Here is a 16081-nt window from a genome sequence, read left to right as displayed (position 1 = left end):
CTCAAGATGGCAGAAAGCTGAGGAAGTCTTTTAACCAGTTCCTCTACTTTGCATCCTTCATATAAGGGCTGCACCTGAAAAAGCATCTGAATTACTTACAATTTTTGTAGCTAATCACATTTTCATGCACTATACCCTAGCACAACACAGTTCTTTTATATTGGTGGCACTGAAATCTCTCCATGCTTTCCCAAATTACAGTGTGTGAGACTTTTAGGTGCCTGCTAGCAGCTCTGTCCTCAGGAGATGTGTAAAAGCAGCAGGAGGTCAGACAAGCTGTGTTACAGTGACAGTGCCTCCTACTCTTTGTAAATGGTGTTTACTACAAGCACTGGTGAATTGCAGTGCTAATTCCTGGGAGCTGAAACACTTCTCAAGTTTCCCTGCCAGCCCTGTACAAAGTGACACAGCTGGAATAAAAGACAGACCCATTCTGATTGATAAGCAAGATACCTACTCTGCAAGCAGCTTCTCAAATAAGTCTCATGGGACATGCTCTAATTCCCAGTGCAGTCAATAGGAAACCAGCTCCTGACTTCACAGAGTCGCCTTGAGCCCCTGGAGGCCTGGAATCAGTTCCTTTCTCCCACAACAGCATTGCCAGTTCTTGATCAGGCTAACACTGAGAGAAAACCTCCATACTGAGACTACATAATACTCTGCAAATTGACCAAAAGGGAAATAGCCAACACGTTATTTTCTGAAGTAAGAAACCCATGACTGTCACAAGTACTCTCTCATTTATGTGCCATATGGGTGAGCACACAGAAAACATTTCTGGGAACAGCTGCTTACTGGGAAACAAATGCACGGGGCTTTGTCACAGCAAGGACAACTTCTATTGGCACACTACACAGGGTAAAAAAAGTAACTATTGAAGTTACAATTTTATTATGTTCCAACACTGTTCTGTTAGTGCAGAATGTTAAGTCAAATTATACCAATGGAATGATACTTCATGGAATGCTTTTTGGCCTCAGGCACATTCACATGAGCTTTAAATTCTGCTAGCTTGTTACAAACCAGTGAAGTATAGAAGACAGTGTAATTAGAATGCATACATTTGATAACGAGCAAGATAACATTTATAGTGTTTTTAAATTTAAAAAAAAAATCAGAGAAAACTTTGATAATTTTCACACCTAGAAAGCACAAATCATGCTTGGATTTCAGTTCTGTACAAAAGCCTCCCTTATATATATTGAGAAATGCAACCAACAGTTTGAAGGTAAATGACATTACTGCTGATTAGTATTAAGAGATATCTCAAAGCGATGCCCTGGATGGCACAGCAGAATTTTCTCCCAGGTTTTAGATCCAAGTTATGCTACTAAAATGAGTGTTGTTCCAGAGACACAAATGGAGCAAGCTGCACGGGTCAGAACTTTGTTTTAGACTGACTACCACAGACCACCAAGTATAGCTTTGATTGTGTAAATGTCACAGTGTGTCTTAACTATCCAAATAACTGTAAATTATAATTATTTTAAATCTAAAACTCCCTTGAGATGAACATAAGACATGCAGAGTCGTCAGCTTAATTTAAAAAAAAAAAAATTTAAGTTTTTTAAAAGAGCAGTTAACAGGAAAAATAATGGGGACACCACAGTAAGAGAGTATTGGAAGTCATTTCCTACTCATAGGTGGGCTACTCAAAAACACCTAATAGTGAATTCTGTATCTAAAACTTTATTAAAAACACAGGAGACAAATTTGTACCTTGCTGAAAGAGGGATTGCCTGAGCACGGTGGCTTTGGAGATCACACTTGTTCAGCTAATTGGGCTGATTTGATACCTTTTCCACTTAATAAAAAGCTGTGCCCTCTGGAAATGCCCAACCTTTTTCAATAGGAATTCCCCAAAGAATCAAAAGTTAGCTTGGCTTAATAAATACACTCCAAAACGTTGTGTGGAGCAATTAACCTGAAATTAAGCAAACCTTACACACATATTTACAAACAGCCACAAGCAGCATCACGCTGTGCTCGTGCTCAGAGTGCAAACCACCAGTAAGGCACATTTTCCTGGAAACCCCTTACCTGGGCTCTGGATAAAGAGCTAGAGAGTTGCCCAGAGTCACCTGTTTGGGGGGACAGGTGGGTGGCAAGGACTGCACACACAGGAATTCCCTGGAATCAGGCAGTCACTCCACTTCTTACGGGCTACCTGGGGCTGCTCCCTCTTCTTTGGCCAGGAATGCTGGCAAATCAGTGGGGAAGAAAGATGTGCTGAGCCACTATAAGGTGCAGAGTTTTTTTCCTCTTGCCTTCTTTCTTACCCTTGCCTCTAGGGGTTCATTCAGGCCTCAGAAAGCTTGCCTTGGTTGTACTTTTCCCAAATAAAAATCCCATAGTCAAAATGAATGGCAGTGTCCTACTTCCTTTCTTGCCTGGGTCTTCACTCAATCCTCAGAAAAGGCTGGAGCAGAAGGAAAGAGCGGAGCTTTTCCAGATCCAGGGAACAGCAGGTCTTACAATGCCATTCACTCCCACAGTAGTTTTTGCAAGACCATTCCCTAAATATTTTTTCTTGCCTTCCCACCTTACCACTGCCTCCAAACAACACTGTTAATCTAAGAACCTGTACTTTGCAGACAGCTCATTTAAATATATCATTATTAGAGCACTGTGGGTGAAGGCAAGAGTAGTCAGAAGCCCTGGAGACTCACTGTTTGTACGTATGAGAATGATGCAATTTCTGGAGCTAAACAGCAACTCAACCAGGAATTACAGGACCCAAACAACAGTTTACATATTAAGAGATCAGGAGCCAAATTCGGCTATGGTACAGTCAGGATGCCTAAAGGGAGGCCATTACTGATATCAAAACCCCTAGAAGTAGCAAAAATCTGACAGAGATGTTGACACATTCTATTTTTGCATGGAAATTAAATCGGTAGGAAGGAGGCAGGAACATTTGCATAAACTATCTTTTAGAAGTTCAGTGCCTCCTGCTGTTTAGCACTTGAAATTGTTATTTGTGACACCCCATTTCACTGCTAAAGAGACGACCACGAATATAGAAAGACTAGCAATGGTCCTAATGTTGCATTTAAGCCCAGTTTCATTGTGTTACACAAAATAAAGCCCTATTTCAGAATTATATGCAGGTTAAACCACATATAAGATATTCCCAGAGTATTTGAGTTATCAGCAAGTACTGCAGAATCACTGGAGACCACATGGTATTGAACAGACTCCTACAAAGTGTCACCACGTGAGGGATGTGGAGGAACAGTCCTACACCTACATCCTTCCAGGGCCCCACTGCTCCTGTAACTCCCATCCCAACAGGCTTGTGCATCTGAACACCACCACAAAAGGCACCAGCACTGGAAAAGAGATGTGTAACTCTGTGTGTGGCTATAAACAGCCACACACACATGTACAGGCACCTCTGAGTCCTGAACAGTTCCAGCAGCAGATGTTTACTTTGCTGAATTAGTTTGCAGCCCTTTTTCAGCAGCCACCATGTTTATTCCCAGTTTCACACTCCCACCAGCAAGAGTAACTCAACAGAGGGTTGGGGGAAAAAAATGGAATTTCAGAGGCAGTGGATCCATTAGTCAGACACAGAAGCCCAGTCTGGATACTCCAACTCCACACCTGGGATATCCAAAATCAGCCTTCAGGAAAACAACAAGGTTCTGCCTTATCCTGTTCAAGCCCCAGCTCCCCACAGGCCGGATCTCTCACATCCCACAGCACTTTTTCTGTTAATGGAAGCTGCCACACTGCATTGGACCCAGCAATAATAACAGTCAGACAGCGTGTCCCTTTGTAAAAGCAGAAATAAAGAGAGAACTAGAATTTCTGAGCACTTCCAAGGTTTTGACACCACCTATACTGCAGCAATCTAATTTGTAAGTGACAGAGCTACAGATCATTTACAGAAATCATCTCCTAAGTGCCACCTGTAACCTCTCCCCCACCCACAGACACCAAGTACATGAAAAGCCACAGCTCACAGTTTTGTTCAAGGTCTTCCAGTCTGGTCAGGTTTAAACAGAAAGAACCCTCAAGCTGACTGCCTCAGAAATAAATCAATGCAGATAATTGACTTATTATTATTATTATTATGAGAATCGATTAGCATAAAGAAACAAACAGTGGAGCTACCACACACACTACATTCATACTTGCTGTCCACATGTTGCACCTATTCCTCTGCTCTTTTTCCTCCAACAACCATCAGAATAATTATTCTCAGAGAGCATTAACTACAGCTCCAGCTGCAGGCATAATTTACACTTCCTTGGAGACCCAATTAGAGGTTATAGGAAACAGCTCTGAAGACAACCTCCCACTCTACAGTTTCATATTTATATAACTAAACCCCTCATTGTTTCACTTGCCTTTTGGATCTGGCAGCCAAACAACACAGTGCAAAGGGCTGACTAACTTTAAACCCATTTTAAGTTGACTAAATATACACATTATGAACAGTTTCTCTCTTTAAAATAACCTTTCTACCTCCCTTTTTAGAAATAAAACATGCACTTGGTGCTAAGTGGCTGTAAATAAAGCAAAAGGGTGTTCTTCAGAATTAATAGACCATTGCATTGCAGCACTTGCCTTGTAAGAGTGCATCAAAACTCAGAAGGGTTATTGGGTATCCTGGAGATACCACAGCTGTACCAATGCAGCCAAACTTTCTCCCTGTAAACTAAACTGTGGTTTAAAGAACTCTGCAGATATTTTTTGTTTGTCTGTTTATTTTTTATTATTTAAATACAGGCTGAATACAAGCTAAGGCACTGTGTGTTGACACCTGGAGTCTCCTGAAGCCAGTGCACCATGCTTCCTATGCCAAAACTTCATACTGAAAACGAGTCTAGGGCCAAAGGAGCACTAGAGCTCCATCCTTTTCCTGGAATAAACCCCCCTGAGGAGATCTCTGACCAACACCTTGCTGACTTTTGGATGTACCTCACTAACAAGTATTCACAATTAGGGATCCAGAGTTAGATATATACATATATATAACACTTACCATACGAGGTGAGGAAAACTTCAGCAGGAAGTAATAAAATGCAGCAAGTGGACATCTGTCAGTAGTTGAAGGCACATTTGCTCTCTTTACAAGTCTAGTTTTCTCTTGGTTTTACCCAACCTGTTTGCAGTTTTCTAATACATATCCCTATTCCATTTCCCAGCATTAAGTTAACACAACACAAGCATGGACAGTTTTTGATTTATGCAGAGAATACAGGTAGAAATTATGCAGCCAATTTCCAGAATTTCTGTTATCCAACCTCAAGAAGTACAAAAGGGCAAAGAACATTTTTTAGATGAAACTGCAGAAAGTAATAGCTCAGCATGCAGGTTCAATACAAAAACATAATACAATTAAATCCACCACTTCACAAAGCAATTTACAAACTACTAATAACATTTTACTTTACAAGTTAGACTAATTACCCAATTTGGTCACAAAATGTTAAGAATACCAGAGCTTATATCAGTTAGCAGAAATCTGCAAGATGTTTCAGCACATCTTTTCTGATCTGCCTTGTTCTCAGGGGTCTTAACTGTGATTGAGCAGCAATTACATGTGATTTTTCTTTTTTTTTAAGGAAAAAAAAAACCAACAAACCCTTTAGCTGAGACAGTCTTGCAAAAACAAACTTCTCACAACAATGCATCTCCACTGGTCCTCATTTGACTACTTTTGGAATTAATGTGTTGGTGATACTTAAAATACTAAATCAATTTATATCATTTAATATCTTACAGAAAGGAAGATTTGCAGAAGTGGGGCAATTTATTTTGGCATCCACCTCCACTTCAGGGAGCAGGGATAAGCACACGAACCTGGATGAATCTGGTTTTGCATGTATTTAGAACTTCATGAGAAAGAGCCAGACCCAAGAAGCAAAGGCAGCATACAAGAGCCAACATTGTACCACGAGTAGCCATTCACACAGGCAGGAGCCTGGGAAAGTCCTCATCTGAGACATTTCCATGTCAAGAGATGTGAGAACATACATTCTCTTTTTCTTACCCAAGCCCTCTTTTCAAAATTATTCTTTCCCATGCAGTAAACAGACTGGAAGCACATAACATGCAGATCTGCAAAGCAGGAGAATGTGGATTCTCTGTTACAGGAAGAGAAAGAATAAAAATAGGAAAGCAACACTGGCCTGCAAATAATAATAAAAATAAAATAGAAAAGAAAGGCTTGAGAATCTTAAATTTCCCTTCATAGAAAAAACATATGTAGGAGCCAAACTCACAAAGATAACTTTCTTTTTCCACTCAAATGACTCCCAGACTCTCAGTTCCTAGAGCTATGAATAAATTCTGATGTCTATGCAGATTTTCCATAGGAGCTCTGACTGCTGTCTCAGGGCTTTCATTCATGAGTCACCTTAAACACACAGGAATAAAAGTAAGTTCCAACACCAACACCCATCAAATGTCAGGACCACTTACCTCCAGCTTCTCAGCAATTTCAGTACAAAACAATAAACTAGAAAAGAGCTTTATGTTAGCAGAGTATTACTTGTAGTAAAGCCTACAGAAACCTGCACATTCAAATATTCCTTCTGTGACAAATGTCAGAATGACTTCACTTGCAAATACATTCATTTCTCCCATCCTTACATCTTGCTTGAGGAATTCTTAGTGAGTAAGGAACCCATTTTGCTTACAGCCAATAGTTTAAATTTACTCAGCTAAAATGGCTTAGCACTTGCACTTAGAGTTTATCACTGGCACCTACATCTGATCAAACTTAGAGATAACACTGAAAACTGAGTTGGAATTGTACTGCCTGTAATTCAGCAACCAGTGCAGATAAGACAAACAACATTTAACACCATGCCATCAAAAGAGTTCACAAATTCATCCTGCCTGACCTATGGTGGCTGCAGTTTCAGTCACTGACTTAATTAAGAGACACAGATGTTTTGGTTTTGCTGCTTCCCTTGCTCCTAGATTAACTGAGTCTCTGCACCTGCTGTCTCACTTCATTTACTGGGTCATCACTGCTCATTATTTCTTTCTCTAGTCTTGCTCTTTCCCACAGAAGCTCCCTATCTACACAAGAATGAAGAAGTAAACAGAGAAGCTTCAGGAACACTGAAATAAACTAGTATTTATTCCATTTTGCTACAGACAAACAATTCCTGATCCAGCTTATAGAAATATCCAATATTTGAACAACTCATGAGAACCTCTAGCTGCACTTCATCTGAGATCAGCAAGTGGTAGAAATTCACTTTTCCACTTAGTAAACAGAAAGAAGGAGGAGAAGAATGGCTGAGATGTCAAATGCAGATACATAAAAACTAATGGAGTGCTTGTTTCAGCAGTGTTTTATTACAGACATCCCTCAGACTTTAGGCCTACTATGACTGAGCATTAAAATTTTTAAGGAGACATTACTTGAAATTACTGCCTCACTCTCCTTCTCTCTTTCTCCTACCTTCGTATCTTTCTCTGTCTGTACCCTACACACGAACAGCCTTTTTCCTTTGACTTTTCCTTTAGCTTTTGTGTTTTGCTAGCCTTTCAACAGCCACCTCTTAACCCTGATTCCATTTGTTCTCAAACCTGAACTAGTCTAGTTTATGTCATCTCATCAGTTCTGATCACCTCAGGGAAGGTATCTTCTCTTCCTACACATTTCTAAAATCTGCAATGGAAGAGATAGTAAATGATGCCTCTCACCCAACTGAAGTTCAAAGCCTGTGAAAATACAAGTTATCAATATGCCTTTGCTCTTTGTATAAATTAGTAATGAGTCTGGAATGCTTCCTCTCGGCAACTAAGACTCATTTAGTAAAAATTACTATATTCTGTCATCTAGGTTTTACTCCAAAAAAAGTTACACATTTTCTATTAATATCACTACCAGAAACAGAACAGATAATTTCAGGATTTCAAAAGGCACAGCCAGAAATGCTTCTCACCCTCACTATTTTACTCAGCTTGTTAGGGTGAGTTAGCCACAAGCTAACTCATCTCAGGTAGAGAGAAACAACATTCACAACGAGATAAAAGGAAGAGTTTCAGTGCACCAGAATACACATATTCCAATAATTATTATTATCTCTGTTAGAAACAAAGAACTGGATGTTTTTGTGTTGTTGTTGGGGAGGCACTGAAGGAGGGGGTGAAGGAAGAACAAAACTATCACTACAACCATAGACCAGAAGCCCAGCATGTCAAAAAGATTGCAAAAAAGATGTGGTCTGAAAGCTATCTTGTAGCATTTATTCATTTATTAAGCTAAGAAAGTCAAATATTCATCATTTTAACTTGGTAAGTGAAACATTCAGCCCATTCTGGAAAATGTTAAAATGTTCCCTGTGTCGTTTCTCTTCAAAACGCTGCTGTTGGATGAAAAACATAATGAAGGTGGCTGGTTCCCAATCCACTCTCTGCTCACACAAACCTTGACTCCCAGTTTATCAATTTAAAGTAGTGCTGTAGAAGAATAGGCCTCAAAAATTACTTCTTAATCCATCTCTTTTTATAATACTGTATTGCAAAGAGCACAAGCCAGAGATTTTTAAATATTACCTTCATAGAGAACTTCATACTCAGTGGGAATACAGCTGTATCCTTGAACCAAATCTGGAAGGCAGTCCTTACAGAAGGAATGGAGGCAGGGCAGCATTCTGGGGTCCCTCCTCCGCAGCTCCCACTTGCACACCAAACAATTCCTCAGCAGATCCAGGGTTTCCATTCCTGCTGGCTGAAGTCTGGCCCCGAAAACACGAAGAGTCACAAAATGGCTCATGACAAGCCCTGCACTTCACAAAACACTTGATCACTCAAGCACAAACCAGAGGGCAACACGGGATGCACGATCAAACAAACAACATTCATTTAGCCCCCGTGAAAAAAAGAAGTTTCTCGCAGCTGGAAATCACATACCTGCTTTACAGAGGAGAATATCTTTGCAGATTGTTGTGCAGGAAAGTGTGGTTTAAGGTTTACAAACCATGATCCCACTATGTCTCTAATACTAGCAACTTCTGTAAAAACTGAACTAATCTGTTCTATTGATCTACTTACAAAACTGAACTGTCACATGCTGTTCATTTCCTGCTAGAAGCACTGAAACTGTGCAGTTAAAATAATGAGATTCTCTGACTGCCTTTACAATTTCACTCAAATATTTTAGTTTTCAGGTAAAGAAAATAATACCCATACATCCATCATTTCGGCAATGCATGTTAGAAAGCTGCCTTGAAAAATGTACAGCATCTGCTGACAATCTTTATAGAAAATGCACTTTGCAGTAATCAGATTTTGATTATCAAGATGGCCACAGATCAGATTATAGATCAAACCTGAGCTTCCCGGTGTTCCTCCCACCAGTCTAAGCTGCCCAAGGTCAACTAAGAATTTTGCAGTTCATATTTCATCCTCAGTTCTGAGATTGTGAGAGATGTTGATCAGATACAGACTGCAAAGGGCAAGTCCTGCAAGTGTATCAGAGGAGAAAAAGCAAATAAAGCCTCATTTCCTCAGGAGTCACTCTTCCAGCTGATCCAACCTCCTGGGACCAGAGTCCCACGTAGCTGCCAATTGCCCTGGCATGGTGGCCCCGCTACCAGCAGGATGTAACTGAAGCTGCAATCTCCAGATTTCCACAGCACAGAAGAGCAGCAGCTCTAACCTTAGGGCTATCTATTCTCCTGAGGGATTCTGTCTTCTGGTAGATTCCAGTGGAAATGGTTAGTAAGTGGCTCTGGGTTTGGGCTTTTATTCTGCAACGCAAAAAAATGATGCCTCAGAAATTAACAACCAATAGTTTTTTTAAGTGTTGTATCCTCAAGTCATTGGTATTTAAAATGTTTTAGAGGAAAAAATGGACCCTATGTTAAAGTCTGCATCCTATTTCACACCCATTCAACTAGGTAGATGTCCACCATCTTGACTGACAAATTACTTAGATAAATTCAAACCTACCACTAAAACTTCACATTCTAATTCCAAAACCAGAGGTCCCTTTGGAAATGAGCTGTGCCAGTTGGGCCTGTGGTTTAACTAACAATATTATCAGTGCCTATTACACGAGCTTACTTTTCACAGTGCATCTTCATCGACCACCTATCAAAGGCAAATGTCACTAGAGCAGCACAGTGTCCAAGCTCACTCCATCTCTGTCGTTTCTTGCAGCTCCTGCTGCTAAGAAGACAAAGTAGCACCTACAAAAACATGTGATTTCTGCAGTAGGAAGTTGAGGTCTGAAACTACCACATTGTTGACACAGAGAAACCACAGCCCAAAGCATCCATGCACAGAGAATCAGTGCAAACAAAGCCTGATACTGGGAAATGCTCTGTCACCTTAAAAGCCAAATCTGGGGCTGGCTGAGCAGCAACAGGTTACCGCAAATTTCAGTGTATGCCTTTTGAACAACGTACAAAGACATGTCAAATTTTTTTGGCAGGAAGGGGAAGAATAAGAATGAAAAAAATGTGTTTAAAATTTTGTTCTGAGGCATGTGTGCAAAGCAGTAGTCAGGCAGTTGGAAGAGGAGAAGGCTGATGTATGTAATGAGCTACAAGGCGGCCTGGAAAGAGAAGCCAGGGAATTACAGGCCTGACCTTTGTGTTGGGGAAGGTCATGGTGCAGATCATCTTGAGCACCATCAAGTGGCACTTGTGCAATAACCAGGGCATCAGACCCAGTCACTGTGGGCTTATGAAAGGCAGGTCCTGCTTGACCAACCTGATCTCCTTCTATGACAAGGTGAGCCACTTCATGGATGGGGGAAAGGCTGTCGCTGTTGTCTGCCTGCCTGGACTTCAGGAAAGCCTTTGACACCATTTCCCACATTTTCCTGGAGAAACCGGCTGCTCATGGCTTGGAGGGGTGCACTGTTCACTAAAAGAACTGGATGGATGGCTGGGCCCAGAGTGGTGGTGGATGGAGCAACACCCAGCATCACATACTAGGCAACAGCAGTTCCAGCAGCCAGTGACAGTTCCCATACCTTTACCTCTGCATTTTGGAACAAACTGCTCATTTATGGCAGAGCTGTTCACAAGAAGCAGTACCACGGGCTAAGATGAACTGTTTTATAAATGGAATGCACATCAACCTCACCCTAAAAGCCCTCTAAATTAAATTATTGCCAAACACTAGGTTAGAAGTTGATTAACTAGGATTCTATCACACACAGTAGAAGGTAAATTTGCAACTATCAAAAATAACTCAAGACTTCAGCAGCAAACATAAATTTAAGTGACAGTGTTTATAAGCTTTTGGTCTGATACTTGAGAACCAATTAATAACTAAACCACTGGCTTTAGTTATTTGATTTTTTTTACTATTAAATCCTGCTTTGGCATGAAGGGCCAAAAAGCCTTGCAGACACCAGAAGTCCTAGTTTGATGTTACAACCAAGCAGGGATCATTTTAGGTAGTCATGTTAAACCCAATACATCAGAACTTCATACACAGCTGCTCTAGAGCTGTGCCACTGCTTTGCCACCTTAAGGAAGCTTGAGGATAGCTGGCACCAACTCTGTCCCACACCAGGGAACTGCAGGATTTTTGTATCCAGCTCAGAGGGCACAGATTGCAGCAATAACAAGGTAGAAACCCTAAATAGTTTCCTCAAACCTATTTCAGCTCTTCCCTTCTGTCCCTCACTGCACCCAGGGATCTCCCCTTCCTCCCCTCCTATACCCCACCTTGGTGGAAACAGGACTAGAGTTTTTTGCTATGCCAAAAGCTCACTGCTACAATTCCCATGCCAAGTCTCTTTCACACAGCATTTCTGCAAGACTCCTACCACTTTGCATTGCTGCACTGCATTTCTTTATCCTCACTCCTGCTGCTCCATTCCCACAGGCCAGGGCACCATCCCCACAGATTTCCCCTGGCTGCCACTTTAGGGTACAAGAACCCCCAAGTCACCTTTTTGCAGACAGCTGTAGAGAGGATCACCAACAAAAGAGCAGCACAAATACAGAACCTATTCTGCAACGCTGTAAAGATGAAACAACGAAGGCACCAAACACTGCAGTCAGGCGAGTTCACAGTGAAGTGAGAAGCAGTGAAACCACTGATAAAAAACTGCCAGAAATAACTGACCAGGTAAGACTGAAGTGTGAACAGTGTCTGGACACGTCAGGAAAGAAAAATCAGAACAACCCAAACTTCTATAAATCAGCTCACTTTATGCATTGTGTTTATTCAAAAGATTTGAATAAAACAAAAACTCTTATGCCACAAGCACACAGGCACCACCAACTTCTTTGATCTTCTCCTCTGCTCTTCTACTGAAGAACTTTGCTTTCACAATGACAGGCTGCTTGGGCAGCTTCCCCTTGCCCAGCACTTTGTAGTAGCCCTAGAAAGATTTAAAGAACAAGTTCAGTGTTTGTAATCAGCTTGCAGGCTCCGACATTCAGGCCTGTCTATAAGCACACACCAATTAAAAACAAAACCATGATCACCATGACCTCATCCAGTCAATTCATTACATAAAAGGACAATCATGACACATGACCATTAACACAACAGCTGCTGCAGTCACTGCTGGTGAGAAGTGGGGCCCAAGTGGCCAACGCAGGTGTTTGATTTGGGAGGCAGAACATCAGCACTTGGCAGAGCAGTGTCCCTGATTCGGTGGCTGGCTGAGACACAGGACATCACAGCCAGTGAATATGGATCAGATGTTTCTGTCCGAGAACTATAGCACACCAAGACAACCACACATGTGGAGATGTGACTCGAGTCTCGAGGGTGGACAAGGGGCAGAACTGGTCTCACACAATGTCAAGTTCTGTACATGCCTTCAGGAACATTTCAAACGAGCCATCTTTCACCACCTACCCAAAGGAGGGCAGTGCCTGTCCACAAACACACACCAGTAGGAGAAAAGTTCTTACAGGAAAAAACATAACAACCTAAGTGCCTCTCTAACTACTTACAGCCCAAGAGATCTGTCTCAAGAACCTCTGAGCACTAAAGCACTGGAGCTTATCTGCAGTTCAGCATTTCCCCAGTGGGACAGGCAAAGCTCAGGCACTCATGGAGAGCAGGAATGCCAGGGCTGAGTCCGAGCAGGAACTCACCGAGCGCACAACATCAATGACCGGGGCAAGTCCGGCCTCGTTCTTGGCGTAGTTGAGCCTCGTCTGTTCACTGACCAGTGTCCACAGCTTGTCCAGGTTGACAGTGGGACAGAACTTCTGGTTTCTCTTTAGGTGATAGTGTCTCATGCCCACTTTTCCAAAGTAACCAGGGTGACTGTGGAAGAAACACGTTCCACATTATATCACACTTTTAATTCATCCTGAACAAGCAGAACTACAAACTGACACTGGAACAAGCATCTTACATGATCAAAGTAATCAAAATGTCACATTATACCTTTTTCCATATCAATATATGTAGGATTTAGGTACAGTAACAATTAGTATCCAAACCAAGGAAAAAATTACTCAAAGTGTTTCTTCTCCCTTGAACTCACAACTCAATCCCCCTCACTGGTGACTGTGTATTTCCAGGGAAGCCCCAACTCCATGAACCCAGGGATGCCTGCCCTGCCTGGGGAGTTTTGGCACAGCTGTCACTAACCCGGTGACTGACTGAGCCAGGAAGGGCACAGCCAGTGAATAGAGATTAGTGGTTCCTGTCCGAGGACTCCAGCACACCAGGACCACAGGCAGTGCCCAGATGTGACTCTATAGTCTCGGGAATCAGACAGCATCCCTCACCTTTATAGGATGCAGATAACAGGTTGCAGTTTGGATTCAACATTGCATTCTGAATTTGCTGTCTGAGCACTGTTAAGCAGGGAACATACTGTAACAGGCAAATTTGGTCAACTTTACCAAAATCTGCACTGAACTCCAACATTCCAAGTGAAAAGGCCTTTGATTTTAGGGTAAGTGCGGACATGAGCAGCTATAATGCCACACTTCCCATTTAATGAAAAAACATGTAGGATTGCAGGAAAACGTGTTTATTCCCATACAAAAGATAGTTGCTTCTACTTCAGGACCATACATATTGCTAGTATATATTTAAAACGTTAGCTTACTATTTATCGAAGTTAATCCTGTGATGGTGCAAACCACCAGCATTACCACGTCCTCCAGGATGCTTCCTGTGTTTGCCTGAGAACAAAAATTTTGTTACATTAATATTACATATAATACTTAAGAGATACTTTCAATACCAATTTAAACTAATTAAACTAACTATTCTATCTTGTCGTATGACAAGGTAGGAATGGCCAGAGTTGAAAGGGAGACTGCACTGCTCTTTAAGATGTCGCATATCCAGTACTGATCGGCCGAGCACTGCTTAAGTTACAAATCCAGGGAATCTAAAACGTGCAAGACTTGATCAGGCCATCACCTGGCAGCTGCCCCCGCAGCCTGCGGCCTTCAGCACTACCTCCCCCAATGCGGGCGGGCCCCTGCAGCCACAGCCCCATTTTTCTGGGATCCGGGAAGAGCAGCAGCATCCCCTCAGTGCCGGGGAAGCCCCGGCAGGGCCGCGCCGCCGAAGCGCACCCGCGGCCGCCTCTCCACTCACCCACGCGGCCGTGGCCGTGGCTGACGTGACCTCTCAGCTTCCGGGTCTTCCTTAGCCTGGAAGGCTGCGGGGAAGGGGGAGAGCAGCCGTGAGTGAGGGGGGCAGCGAGCGGCAGAACCCTGCACCCACCCCGGGGCCCGCACACCCGGGCGCCATGGCGGGCCGGCCTCCCCGCACCGCTCCCGCCCGCCGCGGGCTCGGGGACGCGCCTCCCCACCACCCTCCGCTACTCCGCAGGCCCGCCCCGCCGCGGGAGCGAGGCACGGCGGCCGCGGAGTCCCGATCCGGTCCCGATCCGGTCCCGATCCCGTCCCATTCCATCCCATCCCCTCCCGGCCCGGAGGCAGCTCCCACCATCTTGCCGGCGTGCGCGAAGGAGAGAAAGGGCGCGGCTCTCGCGAGAGCGGGCAAAGGCGCGGGGGGCGGGCGGGCCGGGCCGAGATCTCGCGAGGCTTCGCTGAGGCGGGAAGGACAGGGCGGAGCTCTGAGGGGCGGTGCGTGCCCCGCCCACAGCCCGGCACAGCTCCGCGCCTGTTCCCGCCGCGGAAAAGCAGCGTTTCGATCAGAATTTAGGAACATTTGCACGTTTGGTCACTTTATTAAACATCCGTAACAATGGGAAAATGAAAACTACGTCCTTAAACACAATTATTTGCCACACTGGAATGTGAATTCCTGGAGTGTTACTGTTTCTTAAGCTTGGTTCCTAGGGGGTTTTTCAATGGATTTTGTACTGTTAAGATTTTAAACAAAACTTTACCAATTTTAAACACAGGCCTCAGCACTGGATTTATTTTTCTTCAGGATTTCCCTGGTGCACTTACAGTGTTCCACGCTCAGGAACACCATTAGTTTTTAGTAGGGAAAATAATGCACTCCTTGGATTTTGTTCATCTGATCCTTCCAGACACAGACCTCCAAGATAACACAAGGACTGTTTTATACAGCTGCAGTGTGAGGATCAAGGAGGCACCTACAGTCTTTTTGGGACATGATCTCACCTTGTCCAGTAGTATCCTCTGATTCACATTACAAAAGCGGGAACATGTTGACAGATAATACAATGTTTAAAAGCTTTCTCCTTGAATTCTTAAATTGCAAGTGGAGAAAAACAGCTTTGGCACAGGAGATGGGTTTTACAGCGCCACATTATTGTACATCAGCATTCCACGGCTTTGTCTTGCCTTTGCAGTAACTCCGCAGAACATCCTGATAGTTTTATCCATCATTTTCTTAAGAGGAATAAGTATGTCCGCCTACATTTACTAGCAGCTCTTGTTTATAAAAAGGCCAGAAGGCACCTATACAAGTGACATTAGAGAGTAAAACTAATGGGAGTTACCAGTTGTGATGACATTTCCCCTGAATCAAAAGCACCTGGTATTTTACAGACATTTCATGTGCATTTAAAAAGCTTTTGTGTATTTTCGAGTGTGAGGGAGATAAATGAAAAAGGAAACGACTTCACCTTTTTAGTGAATAGCCCCTCAAATTTGCTCTATGAGGCTGATAGCAAACCAGAACCACTGTCAGGTTAGGAATTGCGCAAGCCTCAAAGACG

At 43.0% G+C, this 16081-nt stretch overlaps 2 protein-coding genes and 2 non-coding genes across 8 annotated transcripts in view; all 4 read right to left on the bottom strand.

The window, feature by feature from the left end:
• Positions 1-6854, bottom strand: part of TRIM66 (tripartite motif containing 66) — a 44647-nt gene extending 37793 nt beyond the window's left edge. For 4 of the 5 annotated variants that reach the window (XM_069016796.1, XM_069016798.1, XM_069016797.1 and 1 more), the window contains exon 1: positions 4140-4187. In XM_069016796.1, coding sequence (XP_068872897.1) covers positions 4140-4152 — 13 coding nt within the window. In that variant the 5' untranslated portion in view covers positions 4153-4187. Of the gene's footprint in view, positions 1-4139; positions 4188-6435; positions 6473-6724 lie in introns of those variants that run through there. The other variant, XM_069016800.1, reaches the window with a different exon arrangement.
• Positions 6855-12129: 5275 nt separating this feature from the next.
• Positions 12130-15114, bottom strand: RPL27A (ribosomal protein L27a). The gene is made up of 5 exons (XM_069016795.1): positions 14875-15114; positions 14521-14584; positions 14021-14096; positions 13050-13224; positions 12130-12322 (listed from the first exon to the last, which is right to left on the bottom strand). Exons 1-5 carry the CDS (start codon positions 15097-15099, stop codon positions 12194-12196), a joined length of 669 nt encoding a protein of 222 aa, XP_068872896.1. The 5' UTR covers positions 15100-15114; the 3' UTR covers positions 12130-12193.
• On the bottom strand, positions 12585-12716 carry LOC138112139 (small nucleolar RNA SNORA3/SNORA45 family). Its single transcript, XR_011151570.1, has one exon. It is a non-coding gene; the product is annotated as a small nucleolar RNA SNORA3/SNORA45 family (small nucleolar RNA).
• Positions 13542-13674, bottom strand: LOC138112138 (small nucleolar RNA SNORA3/SNORA45 family). The gene has a single exon (XR_011151569.1). It is a non-coding gene; the product is annotated as a small nucleolar RNA SNORA3/SNORA45 family (small nucleolar RNA).
• Positions 15115-16081: the final 967 nt, after the last annotated feature.

Source organism: Aphelocoma coerulescens, chromosome 5, assembly GCF_041296385.1.
Source record: "Aphelocoma coerulescens isolate FSJ_1873_10779 chromosome 5, UR_Acoe_1.0, whole genome shotgun sequence".
Lineage (NCBI taxonomy): Eukaryota > Metazoa > Chordata > Aves > Passeriformes > Corvidae > Aphelocoma > Aphelocoma coerulescens.
Note: the sequence above shows the minus strand (reverse complement) of the source record. Positions and strands in the feature narration are given on the sequence as shown.

Excerpts from the sequence above, each read along its gene's own strand:
- RPL27A (XM_069016795.1), bottom strand. The coding sequence starts at position 15,099 with ATGTTCCTAAATTCTGATCGAAACGCTGCTTTTCCGCGGCGGGAACAG. Across the intron at positions 14,585-14,874 it reads TCGCGCACGCCGGCAAGATG|CCTTCCAGGCTAAGGAAGAC; the intron begins GTGGGAGCTGCC and ends CCTTCCCCGCAG. Across the intron at positions 14,097-14,520 it reads CCACGGCCACGGCCGCGTGG|GCAAACACAGGAAGCATCCT; the intron begins GTGAGTGGAGAG and ends TTTTGTTCTCAG.